Here is a 24,227-nt window from a genome sequence, read left to right as displayed (position 1 = left end):
GCTGCTTGATTTAATCACAAACACCATCAGTTCTGGTACAGAGTGGGTTTAATCAGAGCTTCAGCTAATATTGCAACACAGAAAACACTTGTGACTCATATTTTGGCTCACCTTGTGCATGAAGGGGTATTAGCACTAATAAAAAAAACACTTTGGAATGTTAAAAATAAGCATGAAATGCACTGCAGTGAAAGCACATACAACAGGCAGGGTGATGGTCTTTAGATTAAATATATTATTAAGGTTAAAAAGGCCACTGTGTGACAATCCAGCACTGTACTTCTGAGTCAGCATCAGCTCAAATGAATCCAGACCAAGCACAGTGGTTATTCGTGGGTAAAAAACCTCATATAAACTATAAATAGTGGCAATAAAATGTTTAAACTACAAAAAACACATATCTACACTGTAACCTGTAATGCATCCTATTCATGTGGACGACAGATGCACTTTGATTCTACCGGGAGATGTTTGATCACATACATTTAGTATAAGCTCCACAGTTGCTCTGGTATGATTTAATCGTGATTGTTTTGAGTTTACAGACATTCATCAGTGACTCAGGCTTCCCTTCTTGCCCGTCCAGAGTTCTCGTAGTTCCACCTGGCAGCCGAGGTCTCTGAGAGCGGCTCGACCCACGTCACCGCAGTCTCTGTGAGACGCCAAAGCCTGCGAGATCAGCGCCTCGGCTCCCATCTCCAGGATGAGCTGGCTGAAGTCTCGAGTGCGGGCCACCAGGTTCCTCAACAGCATGCAGGACTGTTTCTGGAACAGCAGGAAACAGGACATTGTAGTCACTACAAGAATCTCATTAAACAATACAAGAAGCGGCTGGTTCGGGGAAGACAGGAATACTTGTTTAGAAGCTTGTTTTATTTATTCTTTTCAGAAAACAAAGGGAACAGGAGTACAAAAAAAAAGGGCTTGTAAAAGTGTTTCTTACAGAAGAGGATTAGGTCCAAGCAATAATACAAAAATAAAACCATTTTGATAAAAAAAAAAATTGTTTAATTTCGAGAAAAAAAGTCTGAAATGTTGAGAATAAACTGATTAAATTACAAGAAAAAAAGTTGTTAAATTCTGCGAAAAAAAAGTCAAAATAAAATGTTGAGAATAAACTCATTAAACTATGAGAAAAAGTTGTAAAATATAGAGAAAAAAAAACTCTATATAAAATAAATTCTCTCGATATTTAACTTTAATCTTGAGACGGTTTTATTTTTTTATTATTTCTTCCTTAATCCTCAAGAAGCAAAAAAAATAAAATAATAATAATAATAGTAATTAAAAAATATAAAATTGACTATCAAAATCTATAGCAAATATAAAAAAAGGAATATTTGAATTTATTAAAATCACTATATATGAGCTAGTGTTCTTTTAGTATAATACAAGTATTGTTTTAAAACTAGAATTAGGTTTTAAAATATAAAATAAAATATAAAACTAGAATTAGGTTTTAAAATATAAAATAAAATATAAAACTAGAATTAGGTTTTAAAATATAAAATAAAATATAAAACTAGAATTAGGTTTTATTTTATATTTTCTATTACTTTTAGTACTTTTGTTGTGTGTTTGTCATTTTTATTCCTTTTCTTAAAAATATATATTTTGTATTATATTTATTTTAATATAATATATTTTAATTTTGTTAGTTTTAGATTTTTAATTCATAAAGTTAAACTAAATAAAAACAAGAAATATTGCTGTGATGGAGAGACTTTGAAACGGTCTTTCATCAGTAGCTTGGCAACTAGCGGAAATAAAGTTATTTATTTTATTATGTTAAAGTTAATTTAAATTCAAGCAACAAAGGTTTTTATGCTTTTAGTATTTTTTATTTTTATTTAACTATATTTTATTTAATTTGTTAACAATAAGAACTATTACCATGGTATTCACCAAGAAGCAAAATAAAAAAAAAATACAAAAGACTTTCAAAACAGCATATTTTCACAAAGAAAGTACTTTTAAATAAAAAGTAAGAATTTAAGATTTAGAAGAAAATAATTAGTTAAAGGCTGGTTTCACACTAAGGACCAATATAGTTATTGTCTTATGGTCTTAAGAGCAAAATGAGATGCATTTTCACCTAGTTTTGGATGGCATAAAGGTATTCTGCAACTGAAATTGTGAGAACTTTTACTTTGCTGTTACTACGTCAGAATAAAGTCCTCTTCCTGTAGCTAAAACAGTAGAGTGTGGCACTAGCAACACCAAACTTGTGAGTTTTTTTAACCTTGAATGCAATCAATGTAAGTCTCTTTGGATAAAAGCATCTGCGAATGCATTTGAGTCAGTGCACACACACTGGTGCTTTACCTGCACATTAACGTCAGCCGGATGAGTCTTCATGGCCTGGAGGGCCGCCAGCGCTCCGCCACACTCCATGATGACTTTACAGTTGTTGGGTTTGCGTAGAGCGAGAACACTGAGCGCCGCACATCCCTGCTCACACACCTGAACCCAAAGAGGAAAAACAGAGCCAAAGACACAGAGGAGTTTCAGAGTTTAAGAACAGACTGAATTAACAGGTGATTCTGAGCACTGATAATGACGAGTAATGATGCTGAAAATTCAGCTTTGATCACAGCAAAACAAATTACATTTTAACATATATTCACACAGAAAACACTTTAAATTATAATAATATTTCACAATTTTACTGTATTTTTAATGAAATAAATGCAGACTTGGTGAGCAGAAGAGACTTCTTTCAATAACAAAAACATCATTTTAAACACTAGTGTATATAACTAGAAATGTAAATGTATAGATTGCATAATTAATAAATAATTACTACAAACTATGTTTCATGCATTTTCTTTGTGGAAATTAGACTTGTTTATTAATTATATAATTATAGCAAATACAAAAATATTTATAAATAAAAAAAGAACTTATTAAAAATAATTATAAATTATATAATTTTATAATTCTACATTTAATATTTAGTTTATTCTTATTATTTACATATAATTTTATAACTCTACATTTAATATTTCATTTTTTATTCTTCATATAATTAGTTCTGTCAAATGATTAATCACGATTAATCGCATCCAAAATAAAAAACTCTTTACATAACATATGTGAGTGTAGTTCATATTTATTATATATATATATATATATAAATACACACGTAAGCATGTATATATGTAAGAAAATTTTAGTTTATATATTAAATATATTTATAATATAAGATATATGAATATATACATTTAAATATTTTCTAAATATATACATGCGTGTATATTTATATTTACATAATAAATATACAGAGTACACATACACTCACCTAAAGGATTATTAGGAACACCTGTTCAATTTCTCATTAATGCAATTATCTAATCAACCAATCACATGGCAGTTGCTTCAATGCATTTAGGGGTGTGGTCCTGGTCAAGACAATCTCCTGAACTCCAAACTGAATGTCAGAATGGGAAAGAAAGGTGATTTAAGCAATTTTGAGCGTGGCATGGTTGTTGGTGCCAGACGGGCCGGTCTGAGTATTTCACAATCTGCTCAGTTACTGGGATTTTCACACACAACCATTTCTAGGGTTTACAAAGAATGGTGTGAAAAGGGAAAAACATCCAGTATGCGGCAGTCCTGTGGGCGAAAATGCCTTGTTGATGCTAGAGGTCAGAGGAGAATGGGCCGACTGATTCAAGCTGATAGAAGAGCAACTTTGACTGAAATAACCACTCGTTACAACCGAGGTATGCAGCAAAGCATTTGTGAAGCCACAACACGCACAACCTTGAGGCGGATGGGCTACAACAGCAGAAGACCCCACCGGGTACCACTCATCTCCACTACAAATAGGAAAAAGAGGCTACAATTTGCACGAGCTCACCAAAATTGGACGGTTGAAGACTGGAAAATGTTGCGATTTCTGTTGAGACATTCAGATGGTAGAGTCAGAATTTGGCGTAAACAGAATGAGAACATGGATCCATCATGCCTTGTTACCACTGTGCAGGCTGGTGGTGGTGGTGTAATGGTGTGGGGGATGTTTTCTTGGCACACTTTAGGCCCCTTAGTGCCAATTGGGCATCGTTTAAATGCCACGGCCTACCTGAGCATTGTTTCTGACCATGTCCATCCCTTTATGACCACCATGTACCCATCCTCTGATGGCTACTTCCAGCAGGATAATGCACCATGTCACAAAGCTCGAATCATTTCAAATTGGTTTCTTGAACATGACAATGAGTTCACTGTACTAAAATGGCCCCCACAGTCACCAGATCTCAACCCAATAGAGCATCTTTGGGATGTGGTGGGACGGGAGCTTCGTGCCCTGGATGTGCATCCCACAAATCTCCATCAACTGCAAGATGCTATCTTATCAATATGGGCCAACATTTCTAAAGAATGCTTTCAGCACCTTGTTGAATCAATGCCACGTAGAATTAAGGCAGTTCTGCAGGCGAAAGGGGGTCAAACACAGTATTAGTATGGTGTTCCTAATAATCCTTTAGGTGAGTGTATATTACGTGAACAAAAACTTTTATTTTGGATGCGATTAATCGTTTGACAGCACTAATAATTATATAATTCTTAATAGTCTATTAACATTACTGTATGTTTCCGTAAACAGCAAGAATGTGTTGAGTGTATGAAAACTCATTTATGACTTTAGTTTACTTTTAGTCATTTAGCAGATGCTTTGATCCAAAGCGACTTACAAATAAGAAAAAGTAACTAAAACTAAAAGTTAGTTAACACTCTGTAAATACTCTATACACACACATTTAAGAAAATACAGAAATGACATAAAATTGACAAATGCATACAACAACATTTCAATAGTAAACATAGAAAGGAAAAAAAAATTAAAAATAAAAAGTGATACTAATATCCTTTGCCGGTGTCCCAGCCCGGTGGAGTCGCACGGTAGAGTCGATGGTCTTTACACTAAGAGGGCTTCACAGGGCTGCCGCGACCGCTGCCGCGGTATAATAACCTTTTATACCTATCTAACAAATCACTGCTAGAATTCAGCTGAACCCACTTTCCTATTAATCACTAAAAATGGCCAAGCAAGTGCAGACACTGACAAGATACGCGATACAGTATGAGACCAAACGCGATTTCAGCAACTCATTTATGAGTAATTTAATATTAAACAGTTAATGTATTATTCAAAAACACACGTTAACTTACCAAAAGTTAAAAAGCGGTTCAGAATTTGTGGACAGTAATTCGATAATTGGCATTCTATTGCACTTCTGAGGACACACCTGTGCATTGGGCATGTGACGGTTCATCGCCATGACGATAAGCTCCGCCCCTCCGGCATTCACAATGCCATCTTTGACATCATCATTCCCTGCGATGGCCTTCAGTGCACTGAGCACCTGCTTCACAAGCTCCTAGAAGACAGCAAGACATTTGTTTGTGTTCATAGGAAACAATGCCGAAACACTCACTGATCCAGCAGCTCACCTGACAATCCAGACTGTCAGCCAGGAGTGTGATTATGAACGTCAGCCCCCCGAGGTCTACGATGTCCTGACAGAACTCGTTTCTCACGGCCAGACGGGACAGAGTGGCACAGAGTTCACTGAGCACTGCTGTGTTCTCTGGATGAGCTGAAAACAACATCTCATTTTTAAACATGTGTGACCCTGCACCACAAAACCAGTCACAAGGGTCAATTTTTTGAAATTAAGATTTATCCAAAAAAAAATAATAAAGCTGAATAAATAAGCTTTCAATTGATGTAAACTTCATTTTTGATTAGTAATATGCATGCATTGCTAAGAACTTCATTTGGACTTTAAAGGTGATTTTCTCAATATTTAGATTTTTTTGCTCCCTCAGATTCCAGATTTTCAAATAGTTGTATCTCAGCCAAATATTGTCCTATCCTAACAAACCATACATCAATGGAAAGATTATTTATTCAGCTTTCAGACGAAGTATAAATCTCAATTTCGAAAAATGTACCCTTATGACTGGTTTTGTCCAGGGTCACATACTATATAAACTAAATTTTTATTTTGTATGCGATTAATCGTTGCCCAGCACTAGTTAGTACATTTATTTATTTATTGTTGCATGCCTAGTGGAAACTCGGCTCACCTTTAGCAGCTTCAACGATGACTTTCAGTCCGTTGTGCTCCAACACGATCATCCTGGCGTGTTCATGGGCCTGTCCGAAGGGCACACGTACGTCATCGTCAAAGGTCATGACCCTCAGAGCGAAACAGGCCTCCCTGACGACCTCGGGGTGCTCGATGTGGTGTGTGATGCTGGCGGTGAGCAGCGGCAGCATGCCTGCCTTCACCAGATCCTGCCGGTTGTTCTCGTGTTTCAGACAGCAGTGTCGCACCACACGGATACACAGACAGCTGAGAGCGGCGTCCATCTGGTGCGCGGTTAAAGCACCAATCAAAAAGTCTCGCCCTTCCACATCCAGCAGATCCGGCTGGCCGTCTGTTAGCGCCGAGAACGCGGCCAGAGCGACGGAAAGGGCTTCCTTCTCTCCCGCGGCTCTCTGGCAGCAGGCGAGGATCGTGGGATATGCCTCTTTTTGAGAGGCCAGGTATCGCTGTGCGAAGCCGAGAGAGCACTGCTGGGTGAAGACTCTCAGATCCTCCAGAACAGATGCGGACGATGAAGCCACTGCTGTTTTGAGAGACTCCAAAGCCTGGAAATACGCCAAAACAATTACTGAATTTATAAAAGTGACACCATTCAATAGTTTACATACCCTTGAGTCTTAATACGATGTGTCATTTCCTGGATGATCCACGACTGTTTTTATATTTTCGTTGGTCCTGAGCAGTTCAACTGCCTGCTGTTCTTCAGAAAAATCCCCCAGCTCCTGCATATTCTTTGGTTTGCCAGCATCTTCTGTATATTTGAACCCTTTCCAACAGTGACTGTATGATTTTGAGATCCATATTTTGACACTGAGGGACTCATGCACAACTATTACAAAAGGTGAAAACATGTACTGATGCTCAAGAAGGCCACACAATGCATTAAGAGCCGGGGGGGGTGAAAACTTTTGAACAGGATGATGATGATGATGTGTATATTCTTCTCATTTTGTTTAACGATCATATTTTTTCATTTAGTACTGGAAGCTACATAAATACATGTTTCCCAGAAGACAAAATAAGATCCCACCCCCGTCTCTTCTCCCTCAGTGTCAAAATATGGATCTCAAAATCATACAGTCACTGTTGGAAAGGGTTCAAATATGCAGAAGATGCTGAAAAATCAAAGAATATGCAGGAGCTGGGGGATTTTTCTGAAGAACAGCAGGCAGTTAAACTGCTCAGGACCAACGAAAATATAAAAACAGTCGTGGATCATCCAGGAAATAACACATCGTATTAAGACTCAAGGGTATGTAAACTTTTGAATGGGGTCATTTTTATAAATTCAGTTTTTTTTTGTCTTGTGGACTATATCTAAACATCTGTTACGTGAAATAGCTTATTCAGGACAGTACTACATAAAAAATAACATGCAATTTTCATGATCTCTCTTATTTTGTTTCAATTATTAACATTTTTCACATTCTGCAAAGGGTATGTAAACTTATGAGCACAACTGTATTTTTATTTAATGCCATGTCAGCTATTTTCATGGCAAAAACAAGTAAAAAAATACAAGTATAATAAATACAATAAAAACCAGCAAACAAACAAACACACGTTTCATTACACAATATTTTTTACATTAACGATAACACACTTTCTGGCAATAACTCTTTAAGTGAGTTCACTTCATACAAGAGTTTTCTACATGCATTAAATGTGGGACAGTCCAATAAAACATGTTTGACAGAAAGGGGAATCTTGCAGAACATGCATCGAGTAAGGTCTTCACCTTTAAGCACAAATGCATGAGTCAGTCTTGTATGACCTATGTGACATCTACTAAATACCACTTGATCAAATCTAGTTTTAAAAGAGATTACAAATCTGTTTGAAATTTCCGGATGGATTTTATACCTGAAGAACCTCATGATCCTCTGTGTTTTCTTCTGAAGAAACTTTGGGCACTGCTTTAACAATGTTGCTGAGATCCACACCTGTGAGGACGAATCAAACCACATCGTTACCATATCACCATATACATCTATATCTACAAACCAATACTGTATAATGTATTCTAACCTGTACATTAATTATGAATGCAAAGGTCCCTATTATTACCATTTTAAATTACCTTTTGCAAGTCCTGCTGTGTAAAAACTACATTTAGTTTTTACTGATATTTTTGAACTCAGTATCATCAAATTAGGATATATATCGTTGCTTGCTTTTAAAGTGAATAATAATGATAAAATATCTAGGTAAATGTTGTTTAAACTATTTTTAGTATTTTGCACTGCAGGTCAAAAAGAAATGTTTAGAAGACTTTATGAAATAAGTCTCTTATGCTCACTAAAGCTGCATTTATTTGATCAAAAATATAGTAAAAAGTTATTACATAAAAAAAAAAAAAAAGATTCAAAACATATGCATGGATGTAACTTTATCTTTGTTTCTTCATTTATTCAGTTTTTTTTACTTAAATATTTTATATGAGCATTGATGTAACTATGCATGCATTCTGTATTTATTTAAATATTATACAATCAATGTCCCATGTAAGCATTTATATGAGCATGAATGTGACCATATATTTATATAACTGGTCTAAAGTCGATAATAATTAATATCTTTGAATGTTCTGCTCACTTAGGCCGCATTATTTGCTCAAAATATAGTCAAAACAGCCGAATGATAAAGTTTACCCTCTTTAACGGATATAAAAATAATAGAATATTATTAGAAAAGTATTAAAAATCTTAAATATTCATTATGCATATATTCTCTCAGGGTACACAAACTAATGTTAGATCTATTAAAGTAAACTAAAGGACTTTTTAATGAGCATTTTCTTTAATAACTCACCCTGAGACTCAAACTGCTCAATGGCCTCCTTCAAAGCTTCACTTTCCTCCATGTCAAACTCCTCGATGCCTTCTCTGACCACTGCATCAAAGGTCTCCTGTGCTATTCTGCGTTTGGCCATGACTGCAACAGCTGCTCCAGAGCCTGACAACCAATGCATTCAAAAGGGTTTGGTTTATTTGGTTATGGGTTTAGGACATGCAACTAAGGCAGGTTACACTAACAAAAAGCAGAATAGGGTTACCATGGTTTTTGGACATGTACCATGGTAATACCACCATGAAAATACTATGTACTCAATATTCAAAAATGCTATGCTATATATCACATTACCCACAATTCACTGCAGTCTAAGCGTGACTAACACAAAAACGTTATTTATTATAAATCACTCACCGTTAGTTAGCGTAACATTCACTCGAACCCAAAGCAAAACAAGCCGGTTTAACACAAAACTGATAATAATCCTGAAATGGACCTTCTGATAACAGGCTCCCTGGAGAAACGTGGGCAGTACGCTAAAAGCGTAAGCATAGAGCAGCGTCCGCACGCAGCGGAGTTTAACTGACGCAAGCGCTTCGTGAATTCACGCAAAGCGTAGCGTTTTCTTTAATGTGGCTCGGATGAGATTCACGAGAGAAAATAGGTTCCGCTTCATATACGTTTATTTATTTATTTTTTATTGAACAGAATATGCATATAGCATACAATGGCATTGATAAATGTAAATAAATAAATATTAAGCAAGACACATATACAATATAGATGCAAAGTACCAATAAATTTACACATATTCTGAAAAAGAAAAGGAGAAAATAAAAAAATTAAATAAAAAAAAAGTGTAAGTAGGGGTCTCTTCATTCATATACATATAGATGTGGACGGACAAAACATTATTACTGATATTCCACAAATTAATGTTTATTTAAAGGACCTTGAAGCTAATTTGGGTATATATGTATGCTCATATGATTAATGCACCCTTTTCGAGATAAATTTACATAAACCCCACCTTAGCCTAGGAATTTTAAACTCTTCACAATATCGTATTGCAATTGTTAAACAAATAAACCATTAAAATTATAATAAAATTATTAGTTTATTGCAGTTTAAAAACTGATGTCTTATTTAAGCATTTATATTTGCATGGATGTAACTCTTTATTTAGTCTGTTATTTACATAAATATTATGCAACTAATGTTCTATTTAAGCATTTTATTAAGCATGTGACTAATTTAGCATTTTATTTTATTTATTTATTCATTTACTTATTCTGTTTTTTAACTAAATATTACATAACTAATTTCATATTTGAGCATTTTATGTGTATGTATGTATTTTTTTATTTATTTACTTAGTTATTCTGTTTTTTACTTAAAGATTACATAACTGTCTTATTTAAGCATTTATATGTGCATGTATTTGACTACTTACTTATTTACTTATTCTGTTACTTAAATATTATATAATGCCCCACTTTATTTATATGTGCTTGGATGTGACTATTTCTTTCTTTATTTAATTTTTATACTGTTATTTACTTAAATATTATACAGTTACTGTCCCATTTAATAATTTATATGTTGATGTTGATATATTGATGTGATTATTTATTTAGTTAGTTAGTTACTTAACTATTAGACAATTAAATTCATATGTATTTATTTATTTTAGTGCTGTCAAACGATTAATCGTGATTAATCACATCCAAAATAAAAGTTTGTGTTTATATAATATGTGTGTGTGTGCTGTTTATATTTATTATGTTATTTATTATGTATATATATATACACACACACACACACACACATAAATGCATATATTTAAGAAAAATGTGTTGCATTTATAAATAAAATATTTATACATGGGTGTGTGTATTTATATTTATAAATTTTATGTGTATGGATGTGTGTAATTAATGTATTGTTATTTACTTAAATAGTATATAATATCCTATTTAAGCATTTAAATGTGCATGATTGTGCCTGTTCATTTATGTATTTATTTTCCCTCCATATTTCAGTTATGCATCATGTAAAAGCAGTATTTCATCGCATCTTTGACGGCAGGGGGAGCTGTACTTTACAGCGTCTCGTGCGTGCGTCATGACGCAAAACTGAAAGCGTCACCTGAATATAAGCCCGCGCTGCGTCATGACGCGTCCTTTTCCCCCCGCCTGTCCCCACCAGCGGAAGGCAGCGCGCTCTCTGTCTAATATCAGTGCTGAGTGAATCCTGAAACATCTGACAAAATGGTACGTATCAGAAGTATTATTTGATTCGACATAGATGTGCAGCGAGCAGATTATAATACTGGATGCAGTATTTGTGCGTTTAACGGGATTTTCGGTAAAATAAGTGCGGGAAAAGGCCGGCTAGTTTCCCACAAAACAAAATGGCAGCGGCGCGACTCGTTTTTAAAATAATTTATCATCGTTTTATAAGTCGTTTATTAAACACTCAGCGACTATAACTCAAACCAAATCCTTAATGGGTCATTTATAGTCGTTCGGTCTGTTAGTCAGGCCCGGCCTGGTTAGCATGTTAGCTAACTCTGCCACGTATTGTAGAAAGAATCGCGTGCTTGAGAAAAATCACATCTGAAGCCCTCCGTTATCTGCTGATATTTTGGTTTCAGTGCTAGTTCTTATGTTCTCCCTGTGTTTGTGGTGAGCTGCGAGCGGTTGTAGTCGCTGTGCCGGTCGGTTTCTCTGCGGCTGTGTTCAGACCGGCGCGCAGCAGTCACGTGTCGCGGTTCATCACATCAAGCACATGGCCGTCTATTGTTAGCGCGATGGCTTTAGTGCGCAAAGGGCTCTAGTGATGAATATTTAAGCAGGTGCATTTATTCTGGCCTTTGAGTAAAATCCATTGTTTAACGCGGCAAAATAAAGCAATAATTGACGCATTACTGCCAGTTATATGCAAACACGTGCCTCGTTAATTACATGCATCAGAATTACGCAGTTTAATTACTAAATAAATGTTACCGAAATATGTTGCAGTTGGTGAGAAATGTAATTTTTATTCATTTATGAATGTTAAATATTACAAAGGGGGTTAACTACATCTGAATTTTTCACACTTAAACATATTTGATTTATTTTCTTTCCCAAATTGCATCGACTGCTTTAAAAATATGGGACACCAATGTTTCAGGAGTTTAGGACACAGAACATCGCCATGAAAACAGCCTTGATGCTGGCGTTAAAAAGGGAATAAATAAGGACACCGCATGCTTCATTTATGTTTAGGATTAAGTTTTTCCCCCCAAAGCATTGTTAGATGCCAGTGTTTCTTATCATAGCTATGCAAAGATTTGATTTCAAAAACAGTTTCATAACTTAAAACTATTTCTTGTAATGTTTCTAAATCAGTATTTAATCTCAGAATGATCTCAAAGAGGTGCTAAAGTCTGATTTAAAATTAAATTATAGGCTTAATTCTATTGATGATATCAAAAGTGACTAATCAGTGTTGAACACTGCCTGCTTTTGCTTTTCAAAATGATTAACAGTTGAAAACATTCATTAGAAACTAATTGAAATTTACACTACATTTTTAGTAGGGTAACTTGTAGTCTGTAACCCATTACATTTCCTAAGTAACCTTCCCAACATTGTTCATGTTTAAAATAAATGTCACATTTCAGGGCTTGACATTAAGCGTTCTCATGTCCTTCGGACGAGTAAATTTGTCATTCGCTTGTCAGAGTATAAAAGTTACTTGCCCGGAGAGAAGAGAAAATTGAGTTATAAATATAATTATTTATTGTGGTTATACAAAACAAATGTAGTTTTAGTTAGACTTGTCTTTTTAAATAAAATAATAGTGATTATGCTGTTATATTTTAACAAAAAGGGAGTATTAGTTACAAATACAATAATTTTATATTAAACTTTAAAATAAAATGCTAATTTACAATTTTTTTTATGAATTTTCAAACTTAAATTTTAAATTTAATTAGTTCAATTGAATCAGACAATTAGTATAAGACATTTGGGCCGTTACCAAACTAATGAAATCAGTATTGACTAAATTCATCTTTGCAATGCAGAGGAAACACAGAAACTGCATCTGAAATTAAACGCTGAAAACTGATATTTAAAAAATATTGTAAATGTGAAATTAAAACCATCAGTAGGTGGCATCAAGTCACTGTTTATAAGGGAGTCATTGCGACTGAACCGAATCATTTAAACGGTTGATTCATTCAGGAACGAAACGGAGACGCAAAGCAGTGCTGTGGCTCTTTATAATTATTTTTGTTGTTGACATAAACAGTGCAAAAACAGGCAATAGGGTGTCTAAAACGTAAGTCTCTTAATGTTAACTTGTTTATTGAACGGTTATAAATTCACATTTTTATCATGATGGTTTTTGGAGCAAAAAAAGGGCGCTCAATCTTCATGTGAAACTATGAAATTATATAAATATGCATTTTCTGCTCCCATCTTGAATTTTCTGATCATTCTTCATGCATTGTAATACTGAATCATGCAGCGAAAGAACGCTCTTGCATGTGTACCTAGGCGATTTTACGCGTGCACTCTGTGTGTTTTGTTTGATTCTTGCAATACACTCGTTAAAACAATTACGAAATTATCGCACACCCCTATAACAAAGGCTATATCATAAATAAAGGCCGTTATTATTGTTTTTGGTATTGACTTAACTTGTCCGATTGGGCAAGTAAATATCTTTCACTTGCCCGTCCAAAACATTCACTTGTCCCAGACTAGCGTTAATGTCGAGCCCTGCATTTGATATCTACTTCAAAATGTCTAATGTTCTCTTTTGTATATGGAATAAATGCAATATAAATGCTTTAGGCCTACAGAAGTTTTGATGTGTTAAGGACCAGTATAACCTCATCTAGAAATCTTAATCCGTTACTAAGAGGTTTGTCTAGAACAAGTAATTTGTTACAAGTGTAAGTTGAGTTTGGATGACGAATGTCAAATGTGTCTCTTCCAGGTGAACTTCACAGTCGACCAGATCCGTGCCATCATGGACAAGAAGTCCAACATCCGTAACATGTCTGTGATTGCGCACGTGGACCACGGGAAATCTACGCTGACCGACTCTCTGGTGTCCAAGGCTGGAATCATCGCTTCCGCCCGCGCCGGAGAGACCCGCTTCACTGACACGCGCAAAGATGAGCAAGAGCGCTGCATCACCATCAAATCCACGTAAGACCCCCGTAAATGATTGCAAGCATGCATTTAAATGTATATAAATAGTATGCAAAATGAAACCTGGAAATGTGCAAGCCTGTAAACATGCAATTAAATAGATGTAAACTATGGCTGGTCCGAATACCATTTTTTGAGCTTCAAAGCTTCAATAGTAATCAATACCGAATATTCAAAGCTTCGGAGGGAGGGGTTGAACATTGTTCTTGCTAATAAAGGCAGGAATTTCTGTGTCTGTCTGTTCGCATTTTTATGTCGAGAACCGTTCTGTTGCTACGGACCCAAGGGAGTGCAGTGTTGCATTTTGGTGTAATATGGACACACGATACGTTCAGAATTAACAAACTTTTAATAAACTACAGAACAGCGCGAGCCAGACACTGCACTAGTGATACAAAGCACACATCTCTGTTCAGAGCAATACTTTTAATAAGGTAGCCTAACAAACTAATCGCTCTCAAATCAGAAATTAGCAGCACAGTAATTACTGACACCTTAAAGGATAGGCTATTTAAATAAAAGAATGAACGAAGTTCAATGAACTGTAATAAAGAACACTGTAGCATAATTTCAATAACAGCATCATGCATTTTAATTCACGAACACTTTAAATAAAATTAAATGAATTCCCTTATATAGAATAAAACAAACTAATAGGCTAAATAGAACAAGGTAACGTTAGGCTGGCTAGACGGCTCACATTCCAATAAACAAACGATTTCTTTACAAAGTCAAACTTTCAAATAAATCACAATCGGGTTGCAAGCTAGTGAAGCTACCTACTTGGTCTACCTACACTCTTTTCATGTGTGTGAGGAAGATCTCAAAATTGAAAATCGAATGCCAACCCACCGAACAAATAATCGAATATTCTGGTCCAGCCCTAATGTAAACCATTATTGCACATCACTTAAAATTGGTAATTTCAAAATTGCAAGCCTGTAAATAAAAGACTGCTCTTCAAAGAGTTTGTTGTTGATTTCCCTGCCATGCCTCTTTCACAGTGCCATCTCCTTGTACTACGAGCTGGCCGAAAATGACCTGGCCTTCATTAAGCAGTGTAAGGATGGAGCTGGTTTCCTCATCAATCTGATCGACTCTCCCGGCCACGTGGACTTCTCCTCTGAGGTCACGGCCGCTCTGCGTGTCACCGATGGAGCTCTGGTTGTGGTGGATTGTGTCTCTGGTAAGCTTCTTACTGTTGTTGATATGGTCTAAAGTCGCCTTTCCACAAATTAAGCTTTTTAAATTGTTCAAAGTCTTAAATTCATATAGTTATGATATTAAATGTTGCATCCACAGCAAAAAATATTCCTCACATTTAAATATCCTTAAATCAAGAAACATTTACTTAATGCAAAATGAAGTCTGTGAAATTGAAGAATTGAGTTTGTCAATCAATGGGATATGACTGGACCCATTAGGTGTTTGTTCTGGTTTTAATCAAACTGAATTCATTTTAATCAGAAAAGTTTATTAATGTGATTTTGCTTTAAGTAAATGCATCTTGATTTTTATAGTCTTCAGACATTTGAACTGGAAAGTAAGTCAAAAGTAGAGGAAGAACAGCAATGTGTGAAACTATTTCCATATTTAAGTGCATGTAAGTAGAGGCAATCAAGCCTTGTTTTATAAATGAGTTAAACTAATGGCAATCTGTTTGAAGTTTTATATTTCTGAACATTTTAGTGTCCCTAATACAACTTGTGTTCAATGTAGACTAGTTTGTCTAAAAACGTCTTAATTTGCTCTTTCATAAATTAAGGTCTTAATTAAGGAGAGTCTCAAATTCATGAAGTTATGGTATTAAATATTGCATACGATACTAAAAGGGTCTCAAATGCATTTATTGCTGAATAGGACATTAAATGTCTGCTCGTTGCGCAGGTGTGTGCGTGCAGACAGAGACGGTGCTGAGACAGGCCATCGCCGAGCGCATTAAGCCTGTGCTGATGATGAATAAGATGGACCGGGCCCTGCTGGAGCTGCAGCTGGAACCTGAGGAGCTGTACCAAACCTTCCAGCGCATCGTGGAGAACGTCAACGTCATCATCTCCACCTACGGAGAGGACGAGGGTGGACCCATGGGCAACATCATGGTGAGAACATGCACTCATTTATTAATTTGAAGTTAATGAAGTGCTAAAATGCTGTGTGGTCTGTGAGGAGAAACCATGCACCACTCTGATAGGCTGATGAACCGCTAACCACAATATCTGAGACCTGCACTGATCTATTAGTGATTTCTAACACTTCCAGAGCTGTAGTCTCGTTATATTGGTTCCTTTAGCTGGACTGTTTGTGCTCATCTCTCTCTGATTTCTCCCAGATCGATCCAGTGATCGGTACTGTGGGTTTTGGATCCGGTCTTCACGGCTGGGCCTTCACTCTCAAGCAGTTTGCTGAGATGTATGTGTCCAAGTTTGCTGCTAAAGGTGAAGGTCAGCTGAGCCCGACTGAACGCTGTAAGAAAGTGGAGGACATGATGAAGAAACTCTGGGGTGACAGGTGATATTTATATCGATATATATACAGTCTGTTCTAGCAGTTTTGGCCAAAAAAAATGAAGCTCCTTTTTTGCATTATATTAGTAATTAGAATTAAACATCTGCTAGAAGACTTAAGCTCATACACTGCCATCTAAAAGGTTTTTAATGTCTCTTCTGGTCACCAAGACTGTTTATTTGATTAAAATATTTTATTATATTCTGAAGTGTTTGCAGTAAAGTCTTGTTATAATATTAGAAACTGTAATTTATTTCTGTGCTCAAAGCTGAATTTTCAGTATCAACTCTTCAGTGTCATATGATCCTTTAGAAATCATTCTAATATGAAGATTTGCTGCGTAAGAAACATTTCTGATTATCAATGCTGAAACCAGCTGTGCTGCTGAATATTTTTGTGGAAACCGTGATGCATTATATATTTTTTTTTTCAGGAGTTTTTGATCAGAAATAGAAGTTTACTTTATTTGAAAAATAAAACACAAATGCCTTGACTGTAATTTTCGATCAACTTAATGCATCTTTGGTTAATAAAAGTATGAATAAGGAGCCTTTATGCTTGAGTACTTCTGAAGTCTTTTATAGATTAATCTTTTGTCTGAAGCTTATCTGACTTGCACTGTATATGTACTTAAGTGTAAATGTTAAGTATTACTCATTTTCTGCTACTTTTCCAGGTATTTTGACCCAGCCACCGGTAAATTCAGCAAGTCTGCCAACGGCCCTGATGGAAAGAAGCTGCCCCGCACCTTTGCGCAGCTCATCCTGGACCCAATCTTCAAGGTACCTTAAAGGGGTCACCGGATGCCCATTTTACCCAAGTTGATATGAATCTTTATGGTCATAATGAAAAGTCTTTAACACACTTTGGTTAAAGTTTCTCAATGGTAGTGTAAAACACCCTTTTTACCCTGTCAAAATCAGCTCTGCTTTCAGCAAGCTGTATTTAGTCCATGCTGCTTTAAATGCAAATGAGCTCTGCTGACCCTGCCCCTCTGGGGTGACAAGCAGACTAAACTTCAGCTGTGAAACTGGCTAACTAGCACGTTATTAGGAAAGGCGATTTGAAAATATTCATAACTCTTATACTCACTACTTCTGTAGATGAAGCTGGACCACAAATGATTTGTGGATACACATTTGGGCAGATCGGGATTGGCGCATTTTGTTTAAAAATGAATGTAAGGTTAATCCTCTGCGTCTTCAGCGGCTCAGATGTCTGGCGTAAATGACAACTGCTATGTTCATTATTACATCCAACAACAAAACACCTCAATCACTTAATTTGAGATCGTCTTCCCCTGCACCGGAGTCAACACAGCGGTGGATGGATGACTGCTCACTCCGGGCGGGTCTAACATAGGACTGTCTTGTCAATCAGCTATTGTGGGAGGGGCCTGTACAGAACTATGTCATTCTGACACTAACCTCAGAACAGCCTGATTTAAAATAAGGATTTAAAAAAAAGCACTGTGGACTTCTATCATTATAGGATGGATGTGTACACACACTTCCAACACACATTTCTGTTCAAACAACTTGTGAATTTTGCATACAATGACTCTTTAAATAGTGTAGATCTCCTTTTGATACACCAGTAATCACACTTCACTTCCTCAATCTCCAGGTGTTCGATGCCATCATGAACTTCAAGAAGGAGGAAACTGCCAAGCTGATCGAGAAGCTGGACATCAAGCTGGACACCGAGGACAAGGATAAGGAAGGCAAGCCTCTGCTGAAGGCTGTGATGCGTCGCTGGCTGCCCGCCGGAGAAGCTCTGCTTCAGATGATCACCATCCACCTGCCCTCTCCCGTCACGGCCCAGAAGTACCGCTGCGAGCTGCTTTACGAAGGACCTGGAGATGATGAAGCTGCCATGGGTACGATGCATTAATTTTCTTGCGTTTACTTTGCTGTTTGCTGCATTTGAACTGTCTGACTGTCTTGTGGTCTGCACAGGTATTAAGAACTGCGACCCTAAAGCTCCCCTCATGATGTACATCTCCAAAATGGTGCCGACCACTGATAAGGGTCGTTTCTATGCTTTCGGCCGTGTGTTCTCTGGTGTCGTGTCCACTGGGCTGAAAGTGAGAATCATGGGACCAAACTTCTCCCCTGGGAAGAAGGAGGATCTTTACCTGAAACCCATCCAGAGGTCTGCAGCACATCAGACTCATTAACACCTGTGGTGCGCTGAGTAACTTTTCAATGTTAAATTCAGTAATGTATTAAAATGAAAAATTGTATCGTTTGACAATGTACTTTGAATTGACTGACATTAACATTGATTAACTAGCATCAAAGAATAATAAATGCAGTAAAAACATTGTTCTTTAATTAATGCAGTAATGTTAACACATGAGACCGTATTGTAAAGTGTTACTGATAGTTGTTTCTAGCGATGCACCGAAATAAAAAATTCTGTGCCAAAGCCAATAATTAAGGATGCATTTGGGCCAAAAAACTGAATTATCCAATTTATTTAATCAATTTTGAATAATTTTACAAACATTTAAATTGCACAAGGCGGTTTGTATTGAATTATTTATTTCTACTCCCATTTGTTGGTGATTATAAAAATTAAACGGTGGCAATAAATGCCACATTGAGTATAAAGACCACATTACTTTTGTGTATTTGAAAGTTTAGACTTTTATATTAAAACTAATAAAGCATGAAGATTGTGATAATTGGATGGTAGGTGCACTACCAAATAATGTTTAGTGATGTTTTGTTCATGTTTCACTTAAACTGCACAGACTATTTTAATTGTGAATTTTATTTGGGTTTTTAGTGATTTTGAGATCGTTTTGTCGTGCCAAAGTTCTGTGCATCACTAATTCGCATGATTAAAACCAGGTCACGAAACTGCATTAATTTTCTGAAGCAACGCTTCTTTATTCCAGGACCATTTTGATGATGGGCCGTTACGTCGAGCCCATTGAAGACGTGCCATGTGGTAACATTGTGGGTCTGGTTGGCGTGGACCAGTTTTTGGTGAAGACCGGGACCATCACAACATTTGAGCAGGCCCACAACATGCGTGTGATGAAGTTCAGCGTCAGCCCTGTGGTGCGAGTGGCGGTGGAGGCCAAGAACCCCGCCGACCTGCCCAAACTGGTGGAGGGACTCAAACGCCTGGCAAAGTCCGATCCCATGGTGCAGTGCATCATCGAGGAGTCCGGAGAGCACATCATCGCCGGCGCTGGAGAGCTTCACCTGGAAATCTGCCTTAAAGATCTGGAGGAGGACCATGCCTGCATTCCACTGAAGGTCTGTGCATCTTTAATACTCGGTTCTTTAATGATGTAGCAACTTTTTAATTCACGTTAACGTTTTAATTCATCTACTTGCTTTAATTTATTTGTCGCTTGTTCTAATTATATATACTTTTCAAATTGAAAGAAGCTTTACAAGTTTCTTTGTTCAATCACCCAGCCTTTCCTGATGTAACCTGTATGTCTGGTTCTCCAACAGAAATCGGACCCTGTTGTGTCCTACAGGGAGACGGTCAGCGAAGAATCAGACCAGATGTGTTTGTCCAAGTCTCCCAACAAGCACAACCGTCTGTACATGAGGGCCAAGCCGTTCCCCGACGGTCTCGCCGAAGACATCGACAAGGGCGAGGTGTCATCCCGTCAGGAGCTCAAGACCCGTGCCCGTTACCTGGCTGACAAATATGAGTGGGAGGTCACAGAGGCCCGTAAGATCTGGTGCTTCGGACCTGACGGAACCGGACCCAACATGCTGGTGGACGTGACCAAGGGAGTGCAGTACCTTAACGAGATCAAGGACAGCGTCGTGGCTGGGTTCCAATGGGCCACTAAAGAGGTGAGATGTTCGAAGTTAAATGGGGTTTGGTTAACTAGCTGTCCTGTTAATGTCCTGGCTGGTCTGTGAGGAGAAATGCACCACTCTGAAGAAGTGATGGATAACGCTTACCACATATATCTGAGACCTCCACAGGCACAGGAAAAAGCTCAAATCTACAGTATTGCATTGAGTCTTGAATGAAAATTGGACCTAGTTGTATTACATAAAATTTAGTTAACTTGATTTATTGTATTTCATATTAAATACAAACCAACAGAAATGAGTTGTAGGAATTTATGCATTAATTTTTGCATTTTAATGCTGTTGTGTTTTTATTAAAATACCAATAATACAAATCAGCATTTTAATTTTTATTAAATTTAGTTTTTGCTTTTTTAAGAATAAAATTATAAAAAAAATTCATTGCATTATGCATTGAATTTTTTTATTTAATGCTTGTTACAAAAAATACAACTCAAATATTTTTTATCTTATTGATACTATTAAAAATACAATGTAATAAAAAAAAATTATACATTTAAATGCTATAAATATAACTTCATAATTTGTATTTACTAAATTGTCTCATGCTTTTAAAATTCAAAGTTGAATTGCTTGTTGGATCCTGAATCCGTCTCTCTTTAGCCTTTATGAATGGAGGATTTATGATTGAGTCTTGACTGTCCTCGTGGTTTGGTTTCTCTGCTCAGGGTGTGCTGTGCGAGGAGAACATGCGTGCCGTCCGTTTCGACATCCATGACGTGACTCTCCACACAGACGCCATCCACCGCGGCGGTGGCCAGATCATTCCCACTGCCCGCAGGGTTCTGTACGCCTGTCAGCTCACGGCCGAGCCCCGACTCATGGAGCCCGTCTACCTGGTGGAGATTCAGGTGAGACGCCGCCGCCTTCAGTCAGCTTTACGATGTAACTCCTCCTCTTTAACATACGAGCGTCTCTCACCCGCGTCTCTTCCTTTCTCAGTGCCCAGAGCAGGTGGTCGGCGGCATCTACGGTGTGTTGAACAGAAAACGAGGCCATGTCTTCGAGGAGTCTCAGGTCATGGGAACGCCCATGTTCATCGTTAAGGCCTTTCTGCCCGTCAACGAGTCTTTCGGTTAGTCTCTATCACATTAATGACCCTTTTTATCAAACAAATGTGACCTTGGACTACAAAACCAGTCATAAGGGTACATTTTTTTTTTTTAATTGAGATTTTATACATCTGAAAGCTGAATAAATAATCTTTCCATTGATTTTGTTAGAATAGAACAATATTTGGCTGAGATACAACTACTTGAAAATCTGGAATCTGAGGGTGCAAAAAGTCCTTAGCATGCATAATACTGATCAAAAATTAGGCAATTTACAATATCTTCATGGAACATGAGCTTAATATCCTAATGATTTTTGGCATAAAAGAAAAACTGATCATTTTGCTCCATACAATGTATTGTTGGCTATTGCTACAAATATACCTGTGCTACTGATGACTGCTTTTGTGCTGCAGGTTCACATGCGTTTATAATGTACTAAAAGTTCACTTTTGCCTAAAGTAATGTTCTTAAAGGATAAGTCCACTTCCAGAATAAAATTGATTAATTTACTCGCCCTCATGTCATCCAAGATGTTCATGTCTGTCTTCAGTAGCAAAGAAATTAAGTTCCAGGATTTTTTCAATATAGTGGACTTCATAGAAGTGTAGAATGACTGACTGATTCAGGCTGAGTTTGCGGTCTGAACTGAAAGTGCTGAGAAAACAGGACTGAGACTGAATGAATACTGCACACAAAAGATCAAATGGCCAGCGCATCTTTCTATTGTGGTGTTCTCTGTCAAACAACAAACGTACAGCGCAAGCAGTGTAGAAATGATGCATGAGCAGATTCTTTAGAAATTTATGTCAAAAGATCCAAATCAGCCTCGAACTCATCGGTTAACGTACGAGTCAATTAGAGTGATTCCTGACTCGCTGAATCAGTAGCTGCTTCAGAAGACAAATGAAGTTAAACACATTTAGGACATTTTTCAGCTCAAGTACAAAGTTTGTTGATTGATTCAACTAAAAACTAAGGACTCTGTCATACAGTTCAACAAAAGCAAAAATAAAACATTTTCAACAATTTTGTTAGTAGTAGTGGTGGTAGTATAATTTTTTTTATTAACTTGTATATATGTGTATATATATGTATATGTTTGTGTATAAAATAATATAAATTTTCTTTCTCTTGTTTTGCACAATTTAGTTGTAGCAGTAGTAGTTATTCAGCATGGAGTATTCACTTCCAGGGCTTAAGGAGCCAGATTTATGCTTGTAGCAGCTCTCATTCCTAATGAATGTGTCGTAGTCTATTAAATCCACATGTTTTGTGTTCAGTCTCTTAACATCTCGTGTGTGTGTAGGTTTCACAGCTGACCTGCGCTCTAACACCGGCGGTCAGGCCTTCCCTCAGTGTGTGTTTGATCACTGGCAGATCCTGCAGGGTGACCCCAAAGACCCCGCATCCAAACCCTTCCAGATCGTGGGCGACACGCGCAAACGCAAGGGCCTGAAGGAGGGCATTCCCGCACTCGACAACTTCCTCGACAAACTATAAACAGCCTGGCGACATGTCTGTTCTGTAGCCTGACCTCGATGCTTTACACTCATTCCTTCCCTCCTGCACTCACTTCCTTCCCTCAGAGTTCAGCCGAGGGACTGGACTGTACAGTACAGGGCACAAACACCACCCTTTATCACATTCTGACAGGAAATTCGAGTGGATTATGTAAATGTAATAAAGAAAATAAAAATGGAAAATTACTGGCATGTGTGCGGTGCTTCATTGCCAGTCAATGCAGATGTTGACTTGTGTCCAAGGTCCATCACACTTTATGCATTTTCTGTGCTACGGTGTCCTATTAAAGGGTCCAGTGGTGTAACTTTTTAGTCCAAATATTTTGTGTAGTTTTTGAGTTTAGTAATTCTGTTCGTAATTTGCATGAGATTTGTCTAAATGCCTTCACCTCTTAAGACCCTGCGGCCTCATACGAGGACATTATATTTTAGTGAATTTCTCTAGGCTATACATGCCACAGTTTTAAGTCTGGATGTTCTGTACAAATGATTGGATGTTTCACCGTGACTACTCTCTCTCCTTGGTCTTCAAAAATGTCTGAAATTAATTAAGTGACACTCTTATGGAAATATATTTTGTAATTATTTAAATCTCACTTTTAAAATTGTCATGAATCAAAGTTTCAAATCAAAATGTTGATTTCATGCATGTCCTCTCATGACACCGGGACTAAAAGCATGTTTATTACGCATTTTGGGAGACATAAATGAATGGAGAAAAAAATTATATTTCAATATTCTATGAAATACTATATATTCTGAAAATCTTGTCAATTATTACTCCCATTATTACGTTTCTTTTTTCATTACGTTGCCCCAAAAGTTTGATTTAGTTTATAGATGCATTGAATATGAGAACCCATTTATGGCCATTTTGCAAAAAGAAAAATGGTATATCGAGTCATTCTGTTATAACAGTTGAGAATCATCTGAATCCAAAGTTTGGGAAAAAAAATCTTGAAGACTAAAAATGTATTGGTGATTTAAAAAATCAATTGTTTTTGCCCATGCGTGTTCATTAGTCTTAGTTTATTAAATTGAGTCCCAATGTCCTCTACCGAGGACATAGCTCAACTTATGAATGAAATATCTTTTTTTTTTTTTTTCATTGTTTAGAGCATTAAAAATAACGACATGGAAAAAAAAAATCCTAAAACTTTTTTCTTGG

The 24,227-nt window shown here is 36.8% G+C and overlaps 2 protein-coding genes across 2 annotated transcripts; one reads left to right on the top strand and one right to left on the bottom strand.

Annotated features, from left to right (window-relative positions):
- Positions 1-30: 30 nt before the first annotated feature.
- On the bottom strand, positions 31-9,444 carry LOC306846569 (armadillo repeat-containing protein 6-like). The gene is made up of 8 exons (XM_079380032.1): positions 9,327-9,444; positions 8,931-9,074; positions 7,983-8,062; positions 6,097-6,664; positions 5,458-5,603; positions 5,253-5,384; positions 2,326-2,463; positions 31-765 (listed from the first exon to the last, which is right to left on the bottom strand). The coding sequence occupies exons 2-8, from the start codon at positions 9,049-9,051 to the stop codon at positions 553-555; spliced, it is 1,398 nt and encodes a 465-aa protein (XP_079236158.1). The 5' UTR covers positions 9,052-9,074; positions 9,327-9,444; the 3' UTR covers positions 31-552.
- Positions 9,445-11,093: 1,649 nt separating this feature from the next.
- On the top strand, positions 11,094-23,245 carry eef2b (eukaryotic translation elongation factor 2b). Its single transcript, XM_079378411.1, has 13 exons — positions 11,094-11,185; positions 13,908-14,122; positions 15,130-15,311; positions 16,013-16,224; positions 16,455-16,633; positions 17,307-17,412; positions 18,257-18,509; positions 18,589-18,784; positions 19,536-19,902; positions 20,107-20,460; positions 21,153-21,335; positions 21,427-21,559; positions 22,846-23,245. Exons 1-13 carry the CDS (start codon positions 11,183-11,185, stop codon positions 23,037-23,039), a joined length of 2,577 nt encoding a protein of 858 aa, XP_079234537.1. The 5' UTR covers positions 11,094-11,182; the 3' UTR covers positions 23,040-23,245.
- Positions 23,246-24,227: the final 982 nt, after the last annotated feature.

This window comes from Barbus barbus (genome assembly GCF_936440315.1).
Source record: "Barbus barbus genome assembly, chromosome: 26".
Taxonomy (NCBI): domain Eukaryota; kingdom Metazoa; phylum Chordata; class Actinopteri; order Cypriniformes; family Cyprinidae; genus Barbus; species Barbus barbus.
Note: the sequence above shows the minus strand (reverse complement) of the source record. Positions and strands in the feature narration are given on the sequence as shown.